Source organism: Macaca mulatta, chromosome 7 (assembly GCF_049350105.2).
Source record: "Macaca mulatta isolate MMU2019108-1 chromosome 7, T2T-MMU8v2.0, whole genome shotgun sequence".
NCBI classification, from domain to species: Eukaryota; Metazoa; Chordata; class Mammalia; order Primates; family Cercopithecidae; genus Macaca; species Macaca mulatta.
This window is the reverse complement of record NC_133412.1, coordinates 43,131,501-43,151,690: the sequence shown is the minus strand read 5'-3', so window position 1 is coordinate 43,151,690 and position 20,190 is coordinate 43,131,501. Positions and strand designations below refer to the sequence as shown.

General features: G+C 35.3%; 1 protein-coding gene and 1 non-coding gene across 19 annotated transcripts in view; both read left to right on the top strand.

The window, feature by feature from the left end:
* Window positions 1-20,190, top strand: part of DENND4A (DENN domain containing 4A) — a 130,339-nt gene that overhangs the window by 78,366 nt on the left and 31,783 nt on the right. For 7 of the 18 annotated variants that reach the window (XM_077939595.1, XM_015142508.3, XM_077939596.1 and 4 more), the window contains 8 exons: window positions 5,482-5,615; window positions 8,693-8,828; window positions 9,191-9,397; window positions 9,807-9,935; window positions 10,501-10,642; window positions 11,022-11,153; window positions 13,981-14,097; window positions 14,867-14,998. In XM_077939595.1, the coding sequence (XP_077795721.1) occupies window positions 5,482-5,615; window positions 8,693-8,828; window positions 9,191-9,397; window positions 9,807-9,935; window positions 10,501-10,642; window positions 11,022-11,153; window positions 13,981-14,097; window positions 14,867-14,998 (1,129 nt within the window). The remainder of the gene's footprint in view (window positions 1-5,481; window positions 5,616-8,692; window positions 8,829-9,190; window positions 9,398-9,806; window positions 9,936-10,500; window positions 10,643-11,021; window positions 11,154-13,980; window positions 14,098-14,866; window positions 14,999-20,190) is intronic. The other 11 variants (XM_077939605.1, XM_015142511.3, XM_077939606.1 and 8 more) reach the window with 2 other exon arrangements.
* LOC114680039 (small nucleolar RNA U13) lies at window positions 14,430-14,533 on the top strand. Its single transcript, XR_003732114.1, has one exon. It is a non-coding gene; the product is annotated as a small nucleolar RNA U13 (small nucleolar RNA).

The following is a 20,190-nucleotide window of genomic DNA, read 5'->3' as shown; positions in this document are numbered from 1 at the left end:
CATTTTTAAAAATCAGATTTATTGAGATACACAAACAGTAAATACATCATTAATGTACAAAGTTTAATGAGTTTTGGCAAATATATATTTCCATGTAACCCATGACTTCAAAGTTATTTTCATCACCCCAGAAAGGACATTGTTTTGGGGGAAGATTTATTTTCTACATTTTGAATAACCTACTTACAAACAGACTTGTGGAACCCTGCATTTTGTATGTTGAGCTCTGGTCTATAAAGCTTTGAAAACCTGGGTTGTTTTCTTTATTATTTTTTATTTTTGAGACAGGGCCTCCCTTTGTCACCCAGGCTGGAGTGCTGTGGCACGATCTCAGCTTACTGTAGACTGGACCTCCGGGACCCAAGTGATTTCCCACCTCAGTCTCTTGAGTAGCTGGGACCACAGGCGTACGCCATCATGCCTGGCTAATTTTTTGTAGAGACAGGGTTTCCCCGTGTTGCCCAGGTTGGTCTTGAACTCCTGGACTTAAGTGATCCTCTTGTAGTAGCCTCCCGAAGTGCTGGGTTTATAGGAGTGGCCACTGCTCATGGTGAAAACCTGTTTATTTTGAAGAGATACTGTAATAGCTCCTTGACAGTTTTGTCTTCATTTGAGTATTATACCAAGAACTTGTTTTTCAATATTTTAATCAAAGTTTTGTGTTTGCCTTATTTGGCACTTCTGTGAGGCCATTCTAGTGTTGCCATAAAGAAATACCTGCATCTGGGGAATTTATATTAAAAAAAAAAAAGGTTTAATTTGCCCCTAGTTCTACTGGCTTTATATAAAGCAAGGTGCTGGCATCTGCTTCTGGTGAAGCCTCAAGAAACCTACAGTTATGGCAGAAAACCATGGGGAGACAATGGGGAGCCAACATGTCACATGGCCAGAGGTGGAATGAGAGAGTGGTAGAAAGTGCCGTATGCTTATATAAAACAGATCTTGAGATAACTCACTCACTACCACAGAGACAGAACCAAGTTATGAGGGATTTGTCCCATGATCAAAACACCTCCCACCAGGCCCCACCTCCAACATTGGGGATTACATTTCAACATAAGATTTGGAGTAGACAAATATCCAAACCATATCAGTGCTTACAAAATTAAATATTGGCAATAAATAGAAAGGTGTGCTTTAAAAAAGAATTCCTCTACATTTTTTATAGGAACAATTTTTTTGTGTGTATAAAGATGATGTTTCTGTCTGGCATTATGAACTTTGAATGATTTTTTCACAGGTGTTGGGCTTCCATTGGTTGTATATATGTTCTCACTGAGCTTCCCTTAAGAACAGTGGCATACATTTGTGTAATTGTTGTTCCTTGTGCGAACCTTAGTGAATCATAAGGGACCAAATTGGTAACCACGGTTTTGCCAATAGCATGCTTTAGCCAGTAAATTTATTAATCCACATGAGAACACTGAATTAGTTGTCAGAATCCAAGTAACAGTGAGAAGAGAGAAGTCTTATATTGTTCCCTTTTATTTTTGGCCTATTTTATATATCCTATTCACAAGTTTCTGTTTTAGCTAAGAACTCAGGATTCCTAGCTAAGTCACATGATTTAAATAAATATTGATATCTAAGATATACAAGATTTGTAATTTTGCTGACTAGGGTATTACGTCCTAAGGAGCATATCTTAGTGCTCATAATTAATACATTATGTTGTCTAGGATTTTCTGTAGGCCACCTGTTGTTTATGTGATGATAGTCCATGCAGAAGATGACTGGAATCATTGCTTAAAGATTATGAATTCTGAGAAGTCTCGAAAAATAAAATTCTATTAAATGTGTAATCATTGTTTCTAGGTAGACTATTTTCCTAAAATGTTATTTATCTATTCGAAGTCTAGATCTAACAAAAGATCACTTATATATATGAATTAACATACTTAAAGATTTTAATGACTACTCAGAAAATCAAAACTGAAAATTAATGCATTAAAACATAGTTACTTGTATTTGCTTTATTATAATTCAAGAGACTCTTATTAGAGAAAAAATAAATTGTCACAAGATTAAAAATATATCTTGGTTTTTTCTTTTTTTTTTTTTTTTTTTTTGAGATGGAGTTTTTGCTCTTGTTGCCAGGCTGGAGTGCAGTGGCATGATCTCGGCTCACCACAACCTCCGCCTCCTGGGTTCAAGCAATTCTCCTGCCTTAGCCTCCCAAGTAGCTGGGATTACAGGCATGTGCCATCACACCTAGCTAATTTTGTATTTTTAGTTTCTCCGTTTTGGTCAGGTTGGTCTCGAACTCCCGACCTCAGGTGATCCGCCCATCTTGGCCTCCCGAAATGCTGGGATTACAGGCATGAGCCACCGCGCCTGACTCAAAATATATCAATAAAGTTCATATGTAGTTAGAGCAGAGGTTAATTGTATCCCTGGTGGTGTTATTAACCAGAACTCTCTGAAATGTAAATAATTATACAATGCTGTTACTGCCTTTCATGTTTTGATACCACAGTAAGTGACTCACAAAAAATCAGTGCTTACTATTAATCTGCATATGTTTTCTAGATATCAGTAACACTTTAAAAAGAATAATTTTTGTGAGGGTTATTCCTTAGTTGAGTAACTTTGAGCTTAAGTTTTTAAGTGAACAAAACTCTTACTTCTGGCAGTTTAACTATAGAAAATAAATAACTAAGTATACATTAACTGTCTCATGGTTCATAACTACTATTGAACAAAAATTAGACGTGTGGTACTATTATTCACTTATTCTTACATGGTATATTAACTCTTTTGATCTTAGTATATCCAAACAAAACACTTGACTGACTTTAAAAAGCTGGAGTGGGTAATACTGAATAGAAATAAGAAAAACAATATATGAGAATTATGTGTTTCATTTATGACTAATTTAAGAACCATGTGTTCTTGTTCTTCATATGATTATATTTTAAATCATTACAATCTGTTCCTGTGGGATGGTGCTTTACTAAAGGCAGTTTTGTGTAACAAATAGTCTGGTAAGATTTTTTCTTGGTTTCCCAAGAATCCATTTCCAGTGTTTTCTGAGCATATTAATGTCTTGTGGGAAAATATGAAAATTATTTTAATTTTATCCTTCAGTGGGTGTTGGATTTCTTTTTCTCTCAATAGAGACAGATGTCACCATGCTTTCCAAAAGACAGAGATGTCCAACCGATAAATGTAGGATTTATTGCATGGCTATTTTTATAATGTTAAAATGAGATTTTATTGGTATATAAGTAAAAGGAAGTACTTTTACCAAGCTATTGAGTCTACAGTGCAAAATTTTAATATTTATATAGACTTCACCGAAAACTAGAGCAGTTGTCCTGGACCCCACACTTTGTTATGAGAACAGTATGGCTGGAGAATGGAAAGTAGGCGCCAATATGGAGAGGGAGAAGCTGCTAAAAAAAAAGAGTGAGAACTATTAAATAAATAAACATTTGCTGAGCATGGTGGCTCATTCCTGTAATCTCAACATTTTTGGGAGGCTAAGGCAGAAGGATTGCTTTGAGACCAGGAGTTCCAGACCAGTCTGGGCAACATAGCAAGACCCCATCCCTACCCAAAAAAAAAAAGAAAGAAAAATTAGCTGGGTGTGGTGGCACGCGCCTGTAGTTGTACCTACTTGAGAGACTAAGGCAGGAGGATCACTTGAGCCTAGGAGTTTGAGGTTGCAGTGAGCTGTGATTGCACCATGGCATTTTAGCCTGGGCAACAGAGCAAGACCCTGTCTCAAAAAAACCATTAAGAATCATAATATATAGGCTGGGTGCAGTGGCTCATGCCTGTAATCCCAGCACTTTGGGAGGCCAAGGCAGGCGGATCACCTACGGTCAGGATTCCTGACCAGCCTAGCCAACATGGTAAAACCCCATCACTACTAAAAATATAAAAATTAGCTGGGTGTGGTGGTGCGTACCTGTAGTCCCAGCTACTTGGGAGGCTTAGGCATGAGAATCACTTGAACCTGGGAGGCGGTGGTTCTGGTGAGCCAAAATTGCATGACAGCACTCCAACCTAGGTGACAGCAAGACGCTGTCTCAAAAAAAAAAAAATCGTAATATTTATACGATTTAGTAGCCTGATTCTTTTCTCATTTATTGTTATTTTGTGAATGTTTTTCTCATTATTATAATTCTGAATCATGTCCTAATATTTATCTAGTTCACTGTATGGATATACTATTAAAAACATTATTTAATCCAAGAGAGTATAGCATATAATGCTGTGAAATTATCAATAATTTATATAAGAAGATTTTGAATGTATTGTTTCCTTTAAGTGTTAGAAAATTTTTAAAACTCATCTGTGTTCTTTTTTGGTATACTCTGCCCTAAGTCCTTATCTTAAAGGTTTAACTTGTTAGTAATTCCTACTCTTCCACTTAATCCACATGGTATATGATATTTCTAACCTAATAAAGTTCTGTGAAATGTATTTTGTCATATGTATGACATCCTTTTTTATTAATATCAATATTATGCCCTTTAGTTTATGAGCTCTTGTGAGGCAGTTTAGGTTCTACGAAGTTTTCGTTTTTTCTGGATATTACCTTGCCATCGAGTACCTAGTAGAAATAGTACTACTAAAGTGCTTTCAATATTGATGTGACTAGAGTTTAACTCACATGTACTTCTACATATGCTGAAAGAGTTTAGGGAAAGTTGTTATATTTAGTATAAATTTTTAAAATATATAGAATTCACTATTTTTATCACACAGACACACATGTACATGGATTTAAAAAATATTTCTTGATTACAGTCTCATGATTCAAATGCAAAACATTTGCATATAAAAAGGTATATTCAAATATAAACAGATATATATTCATCTGGGTCCTATTCCATCCTTGTCTACCCTATTCTTTTCCTCTTCCTCATATAGGTACTTTTCTTAGTAGCTTTCTAGTATTTCTTTATGTAAATATAAGCAAAAATGAAAGGCTGGGCGCTGTGGCTCACGCCTGTAATCCCAGCACTTTGGGAGGCTGAGGCGGGCAAATCACAAGGTCAAGAGATCGAGACCATCCTGGCCAACATGGTGAAACCCCGCCTTTACTAAAAATACAAAAATTAGCTGGGCGTGGTGGCACACACCTCTAGTCCCAGCTCCTCGGGAGTCTGAGGCAGGAGAATCGCTTGAACAGGAAGGTGGAGGTTTCAGTGAGCTGAGATCGCACCACTGCATTCCAACCTGGTGATAGAGCAAAACTGTCTCAAAAAAAAAAAAATATATATATATGTGTGTGTGTGTGTGTGTGTGTATTTTCCTCGTTTCTTATTCAGAAAGTAATATACTATTTACAGTTTGCACTTTGCTATTTTCACTTAATTATTTTGGCGCTCATAGAGAACTTGCTCACTCTTCTTTTTTAATGGCTGTTTAGTATCCATTGTGCAGATGGTTTATTTAACCACTTCCCTTTATGTGAACACTTGGCTAACCAATGTGGCTTTTTAATATATGTTTTTAAAACTCCTTTAGGTGGATATGGACAAGAGCGGTGAAGTGCGACTTATAGAACTGGATGAATCTTTCAAAAGTGAACATACTGTTTTTGTAACACCACCTGAGATCCCCCACCTACCCAATGGTGAAGAACCCCCTTTACAGTACAGGTATTCAAGAGGCAGAATGTTTGAGATTGAAAGAGAGAAGCAATCCACCATCTGTGACGTAGCTTTCTAAGGACTGTGGTATTTTCAAAAATCCAAACTTTACAGATCCCTAATTTTTAGGTGGTAAGCAAGCTTATCCCACATCCATTATTAAGCTTTGAGGTATAAAAAGAAAACATATATAATTTTGCATAATATAGACTTGGGAAGCTCTCTAATGATGTCTGCATAAGTATCTGTCCTTGTAAATGTTGATTACATTCAGTTAGACTCCCCACCTCAAATGCAGCACTTTTATTATAGAATTTTGATTTTTTTTTCATTAAAACTGGTTTCCTCACTTTCAATCCTTTTTCATCTCATACATACACTGATTAATATAACCTTGGTTTACAAAAAGATTAAATCTAATTTAGAGTCAATCTTTGTGGCCTTGATTTGTACAATTTTTTAAGTTACTAATTTTTGTCATGAGTTTTAAGTCATGGAAATTCAGAATTATTGGAATTGGTCATTGTTAATTTAGGAAATGTGGTTAGACACTGTGCTAAGTATATAGACTTGAATGATACATTGTCTGTGCCTTCAAGTCTAGTGAAGAAGAGAGAAAAGTCCTGAGCACAGTAAAATAAGGGCTATGATAGAGGTGAATGCATTATTTAGTTTCTAATATACATTTATTTTTACTTAAAATTGTAATTTCTTTTAGAGTTTAAAAGATTTCTTAATTCTCCAATAATACTTTTACTTTGTTTAAATATTCTAAAACCATTTCACATCTATCACCCTTTAAATCATAGTTTGTTATTTTCATTGAAAAAGGATTTTTCAAGACATCTTTGTTTATGACTTGGATTAAATTCTTCTTTTTACAGATGAAAAAGTGATGTGATAGATGTTTATGAATGTTGATTAATAAGAGGCCACTTGATTTCCACTCTTTTCATCCAGTGATGATATTGTTCATATCACTTTTTAAATGTCTTCTGTCGAAGATATTTAAAATATTTCTCTTAATTTCTCTCTTCCTCTCTTTTTCTTTCTAAACAAGTTCTCATTTTTTAATCTCTTTTGTACTTTATGCTTATTTGTTTTTTCGTATGTGTCACTAATAGAGTTTTGTGTTTCTTTGGTTTGGTTTTACCTTTTTTAATTTAAATTTTACTTTTAGATTTAGTCCTTTAACGCTAAGAAAATTTGGCCAGGCACAGTGGCTCATGCCTGTAATCCCAGCACTTTGGGAGGCTGAGGTAGGCGGATCACTTGAGGTCAGGAGTTCAAGACCATCCTGGCCAACATGGTGAAAACCCTGTCTCTGCTAAAAATACAAAAATTAGCTAGGCGTGGTTGTAGGTGCCTGTAATCCAAGCTACTTGGGAGGCTGAGGCAGGAGAATTCCTTGAACCTGGGAGGTAGAGGTTGCAGTGAGCCAAGATCGTGCCACTGCACTCCAACCTGGGTGACAGAACGAGACTTTGTTTCCAAAAAAACCGCATTATTTCAGCCTGTGCCACATAGCAATACCTTATCTCTACAAATGATTTTTAAAAAATAGCTGGGCATGGTGGTGCACACCTGTGGTCCCAGCTACTCAGGAGGCTGAGGTGGGAGGATCACATGAGCCTGGGAGGTTGAGACTGCAGTGAGCCATGATTGAGCTACTGCACTCCAGCCTGGGCGACGGAACAGACAAATCAAAAAATAAAAAGAAAATTACTTATCTGGAAACATTTCTGTTTTTTTAGAATCTGTCATTTTTTTTTCTTCAGACTACTCATATAATTTTGGTGTAATCATAACCATAATTGGGAAAACACCGTAAATGTCCTTAATGATCACAAAGTCTGCCTCATAAGAGATTACTCGTAAACTTACATTGTCTATGTAAAATAATGAGGCATTTAAAATAAGACACACAAAATGGTCTTATTATCTTATCATATACAATGAATTTTTTAAGGGACATGGTTTTCCTGGATTTCTTTGCTGTTTCCTACTCAACATTGAATCATTGCTAGTATTTTCTTATTCTATGGAATTCGACTATAGTAATGTATAAAAAATACTGTCTACCCTCATTTATTATAGTTAGATTTCTTCCTAATGGAAACTATTTATATGCCTTTAAGAAAATATTATATAGTATTCTTAAACAGGTTAAGTGTATTGCTCAGGAGGCAATTTTGGTTTCTTTCAGCATATCTTTTTCCTAACTGCTGCCTTTCACTTATTTACTTACTTATTAATGAAGTGTCACTATGTTGTTCAGGCTAGAGAGCAGTGGCTATTCACTGGCAGAACCATAGTACACTACAGCCTTGAATTCCTAGGCTCAGGCGTTCCTCCTGCCTTAGTTTCCTGAGTAACTGGGATTATAGGCACGCACTAACTGCACCCAGCCTAGCTGCTAGCTTTTAAATGTCTAGAGCATCTTGATCTAGCACCCTTATTAGGTTTACCTCCTAATAGAGCACCTATTCTAACCTTTTCTTCCTCTTATTTAACCTTCTCAGTTTTCTTTCTCATAAATGATGCCTTGAACCTACTAGCTAACCTGACAAACCAATTCATGAGAATGTGAGAGCAAGGTCTGGTGTGCTAATGTGCTAAACCTAAGGTTGTTATTTGCATCTTTCTAAGAAGGAAAGTTCAACAGTAAATATGTTAATCCAAAGCAATGACATTAATGATTGCCCTTTTTGAAAGAGTCCTAGTTTGGTGGACCTTTTACCAACTGTCATATTATTTAATATGTTTGCTATGTATTAACAGGAGTACTAACTTTTAAAAGTTTGCTTAAGTTACCTTGGAGTTGGATGTCATGTTCATTTATGTTTTTCTCTTTTCCTCAAAAAATAACTTGAGTCTGGATTTGGCTATTACATTTCTAGTTATTATAGTAAGAAGAGCAACATTAGCATGAATATTTATTGAGTACATATCATAGCCTGACGAAGAAAGATAGTTAAATTCTAAGTGAAGAAGTTATTGGTTATAATTACATTAACCTGTAACCACTGTGATCATCTATGTGTGCTTGAGAACTGTTTTTCCTTTTTTTGTCTTTTCTAAAACAGCTATAATGGATTTCCAGTTCTTAGGAACAATTTATTTGAAAGACCTGAAGGATTTCTACAAGCAAAGAAGAACAAACTGCCTTCAAAATCAAGTAGTCCTAATAGTCCTTCGCCCATGTTCAGAAGAACAAAACAGGTACTTTATCGCATTCTTCATGTAATCAAATTTTAGAACAAGAAATAAATTGAATATTTATCCTCCTATAATATGCTTTATCACTTCTTATATAACTATTACTAGATTATTGTGTTCCCCAAAGCACTCTGAAGATACAGTAATCTGACTTTAAGAAATTAACTAGTTCTCTTGTCCTAGAAATTTATTTTATATGCTGTTTAATACAGGTGCAAACAGAAACTTGAAAACACTTTAATTACAGACATATTTTGTTATGGAAACATTATAAAAGCTTGTGACTTGTACTTGTTTAGCATTCAGTTAAATAAAGATGCCTAAGTGCATAAATTTATTAGTTAGATCTTTATATTTTTTTCCAGGAAATTAAATCAGCACATAAAATTGCAAAGAGGTACTCTTCCATCCCTCAGATGTGGTCTAGGTGTCTACTGCGCCACTGTTATGGACTGTGGTTTATTTGTCTCCCAGCTTATGTGAAAGTCTGTCATTCAAAAGTCAGGGCTCTGAAAACAGCATATGATGTGCTTAAAAAAATGCAGTCAAAGAAGATGGATCCACCTGATGAGGTAACAATTATTTTATTGTTATATATATATTTTGAGACAGGGTCTCACTCTGTCACCCAGGCTGGAATGCAGTGATAGAGTCACAGCTCACTGCAGTCTTAACCTCTTGGGCTCAAGATGCAATCCTCCCATTTTAACCTCCCAGATAGCTGTGACTACAGTCATGTGCCACCACGCCTGGCTAATTTTTAAATTTTTTTGTAGAGACAGAGTCTCACTATGTGATCTAGGTTGGTCAGAAACTCCTGGGCTCAAGAGATTCACCTGCCTTGCCCTCCCAAAATGTTGGGATTATAGGCATGAGCCTCTGTGCCCTGCCACAATTATTGTTTAAAATGCATTATTTTGTTCTAGATTTGTGTACATGGTGACATCTGTGTGTCTGTACAATTTTGAACTTGTATTTCAGGTATGCTACCGCATTCTTATGCAACTCTGTGGACAATATGATCAGCCGGTGCTTGCAGTTCGAGTGCTTTTTGAAATGCGGAAAGCTGGTATTGACCCCAATGCCATTACTTATGGTTATTATAATAAGGTAAATACCTTGGTTTAACAGATAAAGAGTATTACTTTTGTCATTATGCAGTGTTAAATTTAATGGCAGAAATAATTTATGCAGGAGGTTATTTGGCATTTATTTTCAAGTATATAAAATACATTTTGTCAGTCAAGGAAGACTTTAGTTCTCTTTTATGTTATACAGTCTACTTTGATTTTTTCTTTCTTTGAAACAGGGTCTCACTCTGTCACCCAGGCTAGAGTGCAGTGGTGCAATCATGGTTCATTGTAGCCTTGACCTCCCATGCTCAATTGATCTTCCCACCTGAGCCTCCTGAGTAGCTGGGAGTACAGGCATATGCCACCATGCCTGGCTAATTTTCATATTTTTTGTAGAGGCGAGGTTTCACCTTGTTGCCCAGCTGGTCTTGAATTCCTGGGCTCAAGTGATCCACCTGCCTCAGCCTCCCAAAGTGCTGGGATTACAGGCTTGAGCTACCACGCCTGGCCTGCTTTGATATTCTTTAGCTTTATTCTGAAACCAATATATGTTCACTTATAAAAATTATTTTACTAATTATTTTATTTTGTTGAATGAATAGGCTGTTTTGGAAAGTACCTGGCCTTCAAGAAGTCGTAGTGGCTATTTTCTCTGGACAAAAGTAAGAAATGTTATTTTAGGAGTAACACAGTTCAAAAGAGCTTTAAAGAAACATGCACACTTATCACAAACAACTCTCTCAGGTAAGGGATGTGTGTTTTACTTGTTCTTCAAAATTAATTGACTAGCTACAGTTTACATTTTTAGAAATTTTAAACAGTTTTACAATATTGAATGTTTTAGTTTTTAGTTATTAAGCAAATTATATCACTCTTCCCATTTAGAAACCACCGGATTTCACTTCTGTTTAAATGTTTCAACTTCTGACCACCTTCGTGTGTGTTGTTTTCGTGTTTGTTAATAACTCTCAATAGGTTTCTTTGTTAGAGTTGTATTTTGCTAAGTATGTGGCACTTTTCATGTTCAGTATTACATTGGTGGATTATTAGCTTGAGCAACAAATTAATGTGTATATTTGGTACCTCTTTGAGTAGTAAAATGCTGTCAAATTGTGTTCTTAAGCAGATGGCAGTGACCTGGATGCTGTTAGTCATGGCAGCATGGATAGTGGTCATGGGACACACACTGTGGAGCAGGCACCTTTTAATACGGGTTTAATCAAAGTGTATGCTACTGATGATAGATCTAGTACAGGTTTGTGTATGCTTATGTATACATTTATTATAGTACATTTTTAAAACTAGATTTGGTAGCCTATGTTTTTTTACATTTTCATTTTCAGTGATATGTTTAACTGTCACTTTTTAATTTTATATATTAAGTATTTGATTTGATATTAGATTTAATAACTATATGGAATTTTATTATTTGAATAGAAATAAACGTTTTAAGAGAGGTTATAAATCACTTTATTCTACTATTTAATACATGATAATCCAGTTAACTCTGCGTAGACATAGATCTCTTTACCCTATCATTTTCTTATAATAAATTCTTTGAAATTATGAAAATGATATTAGAATTTTTTAAAAAAGAAGCATAGCTCTGTATCTAAGTTAATAGTATTATACCAACATCAGTTTCCTGGTTTTGACAATGTACTATGATTATGTAAGGTATTATCACTGGGGGAAGCTAGGTGAATAGTATCAAGGAACTCTCTGTACTGTAATGTTTTTTTAACTTCTGAATCTTAAGTGATTTTAAAAGTTGTAATAAAAAATTTTAAATATATAAAAATATAGCATTCTAAGGCTGGGTGTGGTAGCTCACGCCTGTAATCCCAGCACCTTGGGAAGCCAAGGTGGGTGGTTCACTTGAGCCCAGGAGTTTGAGACTGTCTGGGCAACATAGCAAAACCCTGTCTCTACAAAAATACAAAAATTAGCTGGGCATGGTGTCCCGTGCCTGTGGTCCCAGCTACTAGGGAGACTGAGATAGGAGAATTGTGAACCCAGGAGGTTGAGGCTGCAGCGAGCCATGATCAAGCCACTGCACTCCAGCTTGGGTGACAGAGCAAGACCTTGTCTCAAAAAAAAAAAAAATTTTTATATATATATAAAATAATATATGTATAATACTATATATGTATGTGTAATAGTATATGTATAATGTGTGTATAATACATATACACATAATATATGTGTATGTATTTATGTGTATATAGAATTGTATATTTTATGTATATATTTATATATGTGTATATAGAATTGTATACTTCAGTGCTAGAATTATAGCACCAAAGATGGCATTAATTTCAGAGAAGTATAAGATTTGTATATCAGCTCTTCTTAATTATTATTACAATTGACATGCAAAAATAAATTATTTATATAATTCTGTTCTTTTTATTACATTTCAAAAATTACACATGACTTTTGACTACAGATAAGAGCAAGCTCTTAAAGGACAGAAACTTTAAAAATTGAAGCATTACTAATAAAATATGAAGGCCCATATCTCTGCAAATGTCAATATTATTTTGGTCTGTCTTGCTTTATACCTACTTTTAAGTTTAATAAATGTAAGCTAATTTTGTTGAAATGTAATATTCATAGTTATTCTTCCTTGATTGGTTTTATTCCTTGATTATGCAGTGTGATTTTAATCAGTTATAATAGTTATCCTTTGGCATTATCTCTTACAAACGAAGAAATCTTATCTTTTAACTGTGGCTTTTAAAAAGGCTATCTTAAAATAGTGCAAAACCTAATAAAAGCATGAATTTTATCGAGATAATTCTCAGATTTTTCTATTTATAGTTTCTTTAGAAATGGACCTGAAGTTTGATTAGAAAAAATAAAAACTCAAAATTATAACAAAAATATTAAACTAAATATCTAGTGATATATAATTTCTTTAGAGAGTGCTTTACAAGCTTGTAAACATTTTTCATATATTGTCTCATATAATAATAACAACCTTATGTTTTACAAATTTGGGAACTTCAAATCCAAACAAAAAGGTTACATTGTTACTTAAAATCACATGTCTCCTGAGATAAAGAACTAGGATTCAAAACCTTATCTTTTGAGACTAATCTGGTAAAAACAATTTTCTAAAAATGATGCAGAGTCTCTTTAGCAAAACAGTGTATTAGAAGTTTTTTTTATATTGATAGACCTTTTTCCTTTCTTTGAGACAGCATCTCACTCTGTTGCCCAGACTGGAGTGCAGGGGTGCGATCATAGTTTACTGCAGCCTTGAACTCCTGAGCTCAACTGATCTTCCCACCTCAGCCTCCCAAGGAGCTGGGGTCTATAGGTGCATGCCACCATGCCTGGCTAAATTTTTTTTTTTTTTTTTTTTTTTTTAGTAGAGATGAGGTCCCACTGTGTTGCCCAGGCTGGTTTCAAACTCCTGGGCTCAAGTGATCTGCCTGCTTCAGCCTTCCAAAGTGCTGGGATTATAGGCATGAATCACTGCACCCAGCCCCTTTGCCCCTTTTGCTTTTCTTAACAATATCTTTAACACTAGATTTTTATCTCATCCCCATATATTTGTACTCACATGCAGTTCAATGATTATTCAGCTAAAATTTTTTAAAAATTAATTTCCTATCAAATTTGAAGAAATCCAATTTTTTAGTAAAATCATTTAGACATTTAGCTCTAGTGACCTATGTGTGAATGTTCTGTTATAAATTCTTTGCAGATTTCTCCATTGCTTAGTTGAAACTCAAACTTTCAACTAGAAAGGTCATGGACTTGTATAAAGAATGTGTGGTTTGTCTGTGTCTTTTGGAGCTCATATAGTAGTGTGAATGTACATAGTTACTTTTGACTACAGTGTGGAACCAAGAGTAAATTATTTCGAGATCATCCCTTTCTTATATTAATAGAGATGATGGAAGGGGTAGCTAACAATGCTTTAAGGGTAGCTGACAAAATAATGCTTTAAATTGGAAGTTGTCCAGAAAAGATTTATGAGAAAATCGAAACACTAGTATGTTGCTCCTAATTCCAGTTGCACTCACTAAAGAAGTTTGTGATAGAGTTTTGTTTCTTTTTGTTTTTACCAGGTGGCCAGTCTGATCTTGGATATAATTCATTATCTAAAGATGAAGTTAGAAGAGGGGATACATCTACCGAAGACATTCAAGAAGAAAAAGATAAAAAAGGCAGTGATTGTAGTTCCTGTAGGTATTGTTTAAGTTGATATTATATAAAATTGTGAACTTATATTCATAGAAAATGCAGGTGATTTTATAAAAGTTCTGGTTTTACTTTCCATTTTTCCATCATAACTCTTTCTTGTCTCCCATTATGTGCCCCCTCAGCCACCACATACTCTCATACAAATGCTTTATGTATGAAGTATATAGTCTCAGTGGCAAAACACTTCCCAAGTCAAATACCATTAGAATGAATGCTATGTGACTCCCAAAATACGTGTATTTAGTGGAAGTGTATATACATTTCTTGAAACAGTATTTCTTTTTTGAGATTTAACAATATTTGAAAGCTTGTGATCCTTTTGTAGTTCATGGGCATGATGATTGGGTAGTCAAGCATGTTTGTGAGATGTGCCACCCTTGAACCTTGTTACAACATCAGCACATTACCCATCTGACCTGAAGAAAGAAAAAAAAAGTTTGTTTAATGGATTGTGATTATATTTACCCCCTTCCCCACTCCACCAAAAGCACTCCTTTACAATAAATGAGGAAATATAAAGTTTATACATGGACCTCATGCATGATCAGTATTCAGTAGTTTGATCTACACTTCAAGGCCTCAAATAAGTGAAATCACTTATTTGTGGTTGACAAACAGATATAGAGGTGTTCCGTATTTTCTTATCACCTGTTTTCGAGTAAAAATATGTAGAACTGAAAACTTCTCTTGATACCTCCTACAGTGTATGTAGATTTCATTTTATTAATATTTTTGTTTTCATCTTTCCAGTGTCAGAGAGTGAGAGTGCAAAAGGAAGTGCTGATTGCCTTCCTAAGCTCAGTTATCAGAATTCTTCCAGTATCGTTCGCCTCACTGGTACAAGTAACAACAGTGCTGATAAAATATCAGGAGAAAGCATGGGTAAGTTGAATAGTACACTTGTGTTATGTGCAGAATAAATTGTATCTGTATGACTAGTGAATAATTATTTTTTTAATAGTCTTAATTCTCCAAGGTGATTTTAAAAAATATTTTGTGCAGCCTCTTATGGTATAGCTTAGTAACTTGAGTTCTATATTTTATAACATGCTGTGTTCAAGCTTGTATTATACAAGGCATAGGGGCAAACCTCCAGCTTGTATACTCTTTTGAGTTTAGACTCTTGGTACTTTTTGGAAGGGGAAAGTGAGATCAGTAGAGGTGATGAGTCTGAGGGTACCATACAGCTAGTTAAGTTTCAGATGAAGCATATGGTTTATTAGTTTTCATATTATTCCTGTTTTTCCAGAGGCAAAAGGATAGTCCTTCAGATAGTTTAAGTAACAATACCCAATAATTTTTCTTTTCAAAGTCATCTTATATATTATTTTATATTTATTAATATAGAAATGCTTGTATCAGAGGGGATATTAGCACCATTTTAAAGATGAGAAAACTAAAGCATACTTCAGTGATTGGCAGGTCACATAAATTATCAGTAGTTAATAGAACAGTCAGATTAGAAGTAGAATAATATTTGGCCTCAAAGTTTTTTTACCAGACCATTTTCAGGGGATTAAATAGACATAAGTAAGATTCAGAGTTTTTAGTGTTAGTAGTGTGATTACCTAATAAATTTTTTTTGTGTTACCTTACTTTTGCATGATGTTGTAATATAAAAAATATTGAAGAACATGTGCTATCTAGACTGAAATATCTCTGTTTTTAAATGGCCTTGCTGCAATGGTGTTTGGTTTTTTTTGCAACACAGTTAAATATGCCTCTAGCTCAGGGAAAGGCAAACTAAGGCCCGAGGACCAAATTTGCCCTGAAGCCTATTATTATACTAGCCTGCAAGCTAACCAAGCCACGATGGTTTTTATAGTTTTAAATTGTCAGAAAATAAGACTAATATTTAGTACACATGAAAATTTTATGAAATTCAGACATCAGTTTTCATAAATAAAGTTGTGGGAACACAGGCATGCTCATTCATTTACGTATTATCTGTGGCTGTTTTTGCATTGCAACAGCAGAGTTCAGTAGTTGTGACCGACACCACGTGGCCTGCGAAGACTACAATATTCACTCTTTAGCCCTTTATAGAAAAAGTTTGTGGAACCCTACTCTATCTATCAGACAAACAAAAGAAAGTTAGATCACCTATAACTCTTATTTTGCATTTCTTTGTTAGATAATTGTTATAACATAAACATTAAAAATTTTTCATCAGTGTCATAGAGTTGTTTCACAACCATTTAGTCCTTTGTAACTAATTTTCTAATTATAACTCTTAACTTGCGTTTGATCTTTATTTTATTGTTCTTTCATTGCTGTCTGTTTATGCTTGCCCTCCTCTTAGGATCTGTGTTTAATTTTTTTATTTAAATATGATTGTAAACCATCCTTTGATCTTCACATTTTGTCAGAATAATAAGCATCTGGCTAATCATCTGGCTTTCAGTTACCCTATATGCTGAACAAGTGAATTTTATAAAAGTCTAGAGTAGATTTCTTTGGTGTGAAGTAAAGTTATTAGTTTATCCTTGATGCTTTTGGCTTGAAAACTCTCATCTGTTAAGTACTGTGGGTTTATTACTGCTTCCAAAGACCATACGTGGGATATATAGGAATACTTATTATATACTTGTACATACTAGGATTTAAAGCATTTTTCGGGTTTATTTATGTTTTGCAGTACAATATATGAATATTTTATTTATATATAATATAAATATATATTATAAATATATATATTTATTAATATGTTTTAATAATATATAAATTAATATATTTATATATTTAATAATATATATAAATAAAATATATCATATATTTGTGTTTGCATGTGTGTGTGTGTATATATATACATATACAGGAGTAGAATTAACAAAGATATGTTTTAATGTTTGATTGGATTAAATCATTAATCTTGATTTTTTTTTTTTTTTTTTTGAGACGGAGTCTCACTCTGTTGCCCAGGTTAGAGTGCAGTGGCACAATCTTGGCTCACTGCAACCTCTGCCTCCCGGGTTCAAGCGATTCTCATGTCTCAGCCTCCCTAGTAGATGGGATTACAGGTGTGCACCACTGTGCCTGGCTAATTTTTGTATTTTTAGTAGAGACGAGGTTTCACCATGTTGGCCAAGCTGGTCTCAAATTCCCAACCTCAGGCAGTCCACGTGCCTGGGCCTCCCAAAGTGTTGGGATTACAGGCGTGAGCTTCTGTTCCTGCCCTCATGATCATCTTGAGAATTTAATGTTTTGATATAAATACATATTGAATTACTGAGTGTTCAACCTCAGAGAAGTTTAATTCTGAGATGTTTCTCAAGCCTAATTCTGGTTTTAGTGTGCCTTTACTTTTGATCCTTAACTACCCATAATATAATACATTAATATTATAATATAATGTATTATATTCCAGGTTGGTTTGTTGGCTGCAGTTACTGCCTAATAGACAGTATTCATTCAGTAAATATTCTTTTAGATTCTACTATATTTCAGGTGCTACTGGGGGTATATTATAATAAGAAACAAAAAATAAACATGGATCCTGCCTTCATGGAGAAAGCAGGTAGAAGGGATGGGAAGACATTGATCAAGTAAATGCAAAAGTATTCTTAGATTAAATACAATGAAAAAGGACAGTAGGTTGCTATGAGAACATATAATAGATATGTCTTGGGTTTGGGGTTGTTAGTCAGGGAAGACTTCCTTCAGCATATCATTTTTAAACTTAAATTTCAAATATGAGTAAAAAATAAATGAGGGTAGAGATCAGAAAGGAGGAATTGAGAGGGTGCATTCCAAGCAGAAGGAAGCATGTATAAAAAGGCTGTTTAGTAGAAAGGAATCCCACAGCATGTTCAAAGATCTGAGAAAAGGCTAGTATATCAGCTAGGCATACTTTCAGCTTTAAGTCTCAGAATATGTGATTAACAGTGCTTAAAGAAGTTGCCGTTTATTTTTCTCAAATAGGAAATTCAGAGGTAACCACTTGCTCTAAATGTTGGCTTAGGGGTTTTGCCATCAGTTCTTTTGACATGATTATAGTATAGCCACTGGTAACTCCACACATCACCTATCCAATCAAGGCAAAAAGAATGGGAAGAGAAACACCAGCCGTATCTATTTCTTTTGTCAGGAAAGAAGTTTTTCCAAAAACCCTCAAAAACTATACCTTATTATAACTGGCTGGAATTATGTTATAGAGCCACCTAGCCCAAGGAAGTTAAATAGTTTGCAGTCTTTGTGTTAGAGGCATGCAGCATCCAGCCTAGCATGTGTAATTTAGCGTGTGTGTAAACTTAGGATCAGGCAAACTTTTTTTGTAAAAAGCCGAATAGTAAATATTTCTTTTTTTTTTTTTTTGGAGACGGAGTCTCGCTCTGTCGCCCAGGCTGGAGTGCAGTGGCGCGATCTCAGCTCACTGCAAGCTCCGCCTCCCGGGTTCACGCCATTCTCCTGCCTCAGCCTCCCGAGTAGCTGGGACTACAGGCGCCCGCCACCTCGCCCGGCTAGTTTTTTGTATTTTTTTAGTAGAGACGGGGTTTCACCGTATTAGCCAGGATGGTCTCGATCTCCTGACCTCATGATCCGCCCGTCTCGGCCTCCCAAAGTGCTGGGATTACAGGCTTGAGCCACCGCACCCGGCCCCGAATAGTAAATATTTCAGGCCTTGCAGGGCACATAGAATCTCTGTTACCTAGTCTTCTGGGTGCATGATTTTTACAACCCTTTGCAAATGTAGAAACCATTTGAGACTGTACAAAAACAGGCCTCAGGCTAGATTTGGCTCATGGGTATAGTTTGCAAACCTCTGGTAAAGTCTGATAACCAACTTGGTCTTCAGGTCGTAGCATATCACTGACTTTGCAAAGGAACCCTTGCAAATGCAATTCCAGAGTATTATCTTTGGTTACAAGATTCCTCCAGGTCTTTAGTAATATTTAACCTGTGAAGCAGAAAATTTCCCAGAATATCAGAAGAAAGTGTGTTCTTGATTTCCTATGTCCTCAATCATAAGCTGATGAAAAAAACAATAAACTTTGCCTCTGTGATATGTCATTTTTCTTGTTAATGGTATATGCTTATTAAGTAATATTAGATGTAGGCTTTTATGACCTCTAGTATCCACTCTTTTCTCTTGCCCTGCCATTTGCATACATCACATGACAAGAAAAGGCACATTTTCAATACCTGCCTGACTATAGAGAGCTAATTCTGTGGATAAAGCACATAAGAAGAATAGTCGATGATACTATACCTAGACTAATGCTTTAGAGGACTCCCACATATAGTAAGAACAATTAAAGCGATCAGAGATCTAGATTTCTGCTTAAAATTTAGTATTTTCATCTAAGTAATTTGGTAGAAAGCAGTGAACAGTATTTCTAAATGTAAAGTGGCCATTAACATTTGACTGGTATAAATGTGCAAGCAATATGTTAAGCAAGGGTAAAATTATTTAGCCACATTAATTTAGCTAAAATTATTCAGGATTTGGAGTTTTGAAAAATAGCCTTTATTGGCCGGGCGCGGTGGCTCAAGCCTGTAATCCCAGCACTTTGGGAGGCCGAGGCGGGCGGATCACGAGGTCAGGAGATCGAGACCATCCTGGCTAACACGGTGAAACCCCGTCTCTACTAAAAATACAAAAAGAAATTAGCCGGGCGTGGTGGCGGGCGCCTGTAGTCCCAGCTACTCCGGAGGCTGAGGCAGGAGAATGGCGTGAACACGGGAGGTGGAGCTTGCAGTGAGCCGAGATCACGCCACTGCACTCCAGTCTGGGCGACAGAGCGAGACTCCGTCTCAAAAAAAAAAAAAAAAAAGAAAAATAGCCTTTATGGATAAAGTTAACATCTATTTTGTTTTGTGTTTTGGATGTTTTTTCTTTTTTCATTTTAATAAGCAGAAGATTCACAATTTTGGCTGGGCATGGTGGCTCACGCCTATAATCCTAGCACTTTGGGAAGCCAAAACAGAAGTATTTGTTGAGCCCAAGAGTTCCAGACCAACTTGGGCAACATAGTGAGACCCTGTGTCTACCAAATTAAAAAAAAAAGGAAGACTCAGAATCTCAAGGTCATCTAGTACAGCCACAATTGTAAAACCATTGTAATTTATTTAGT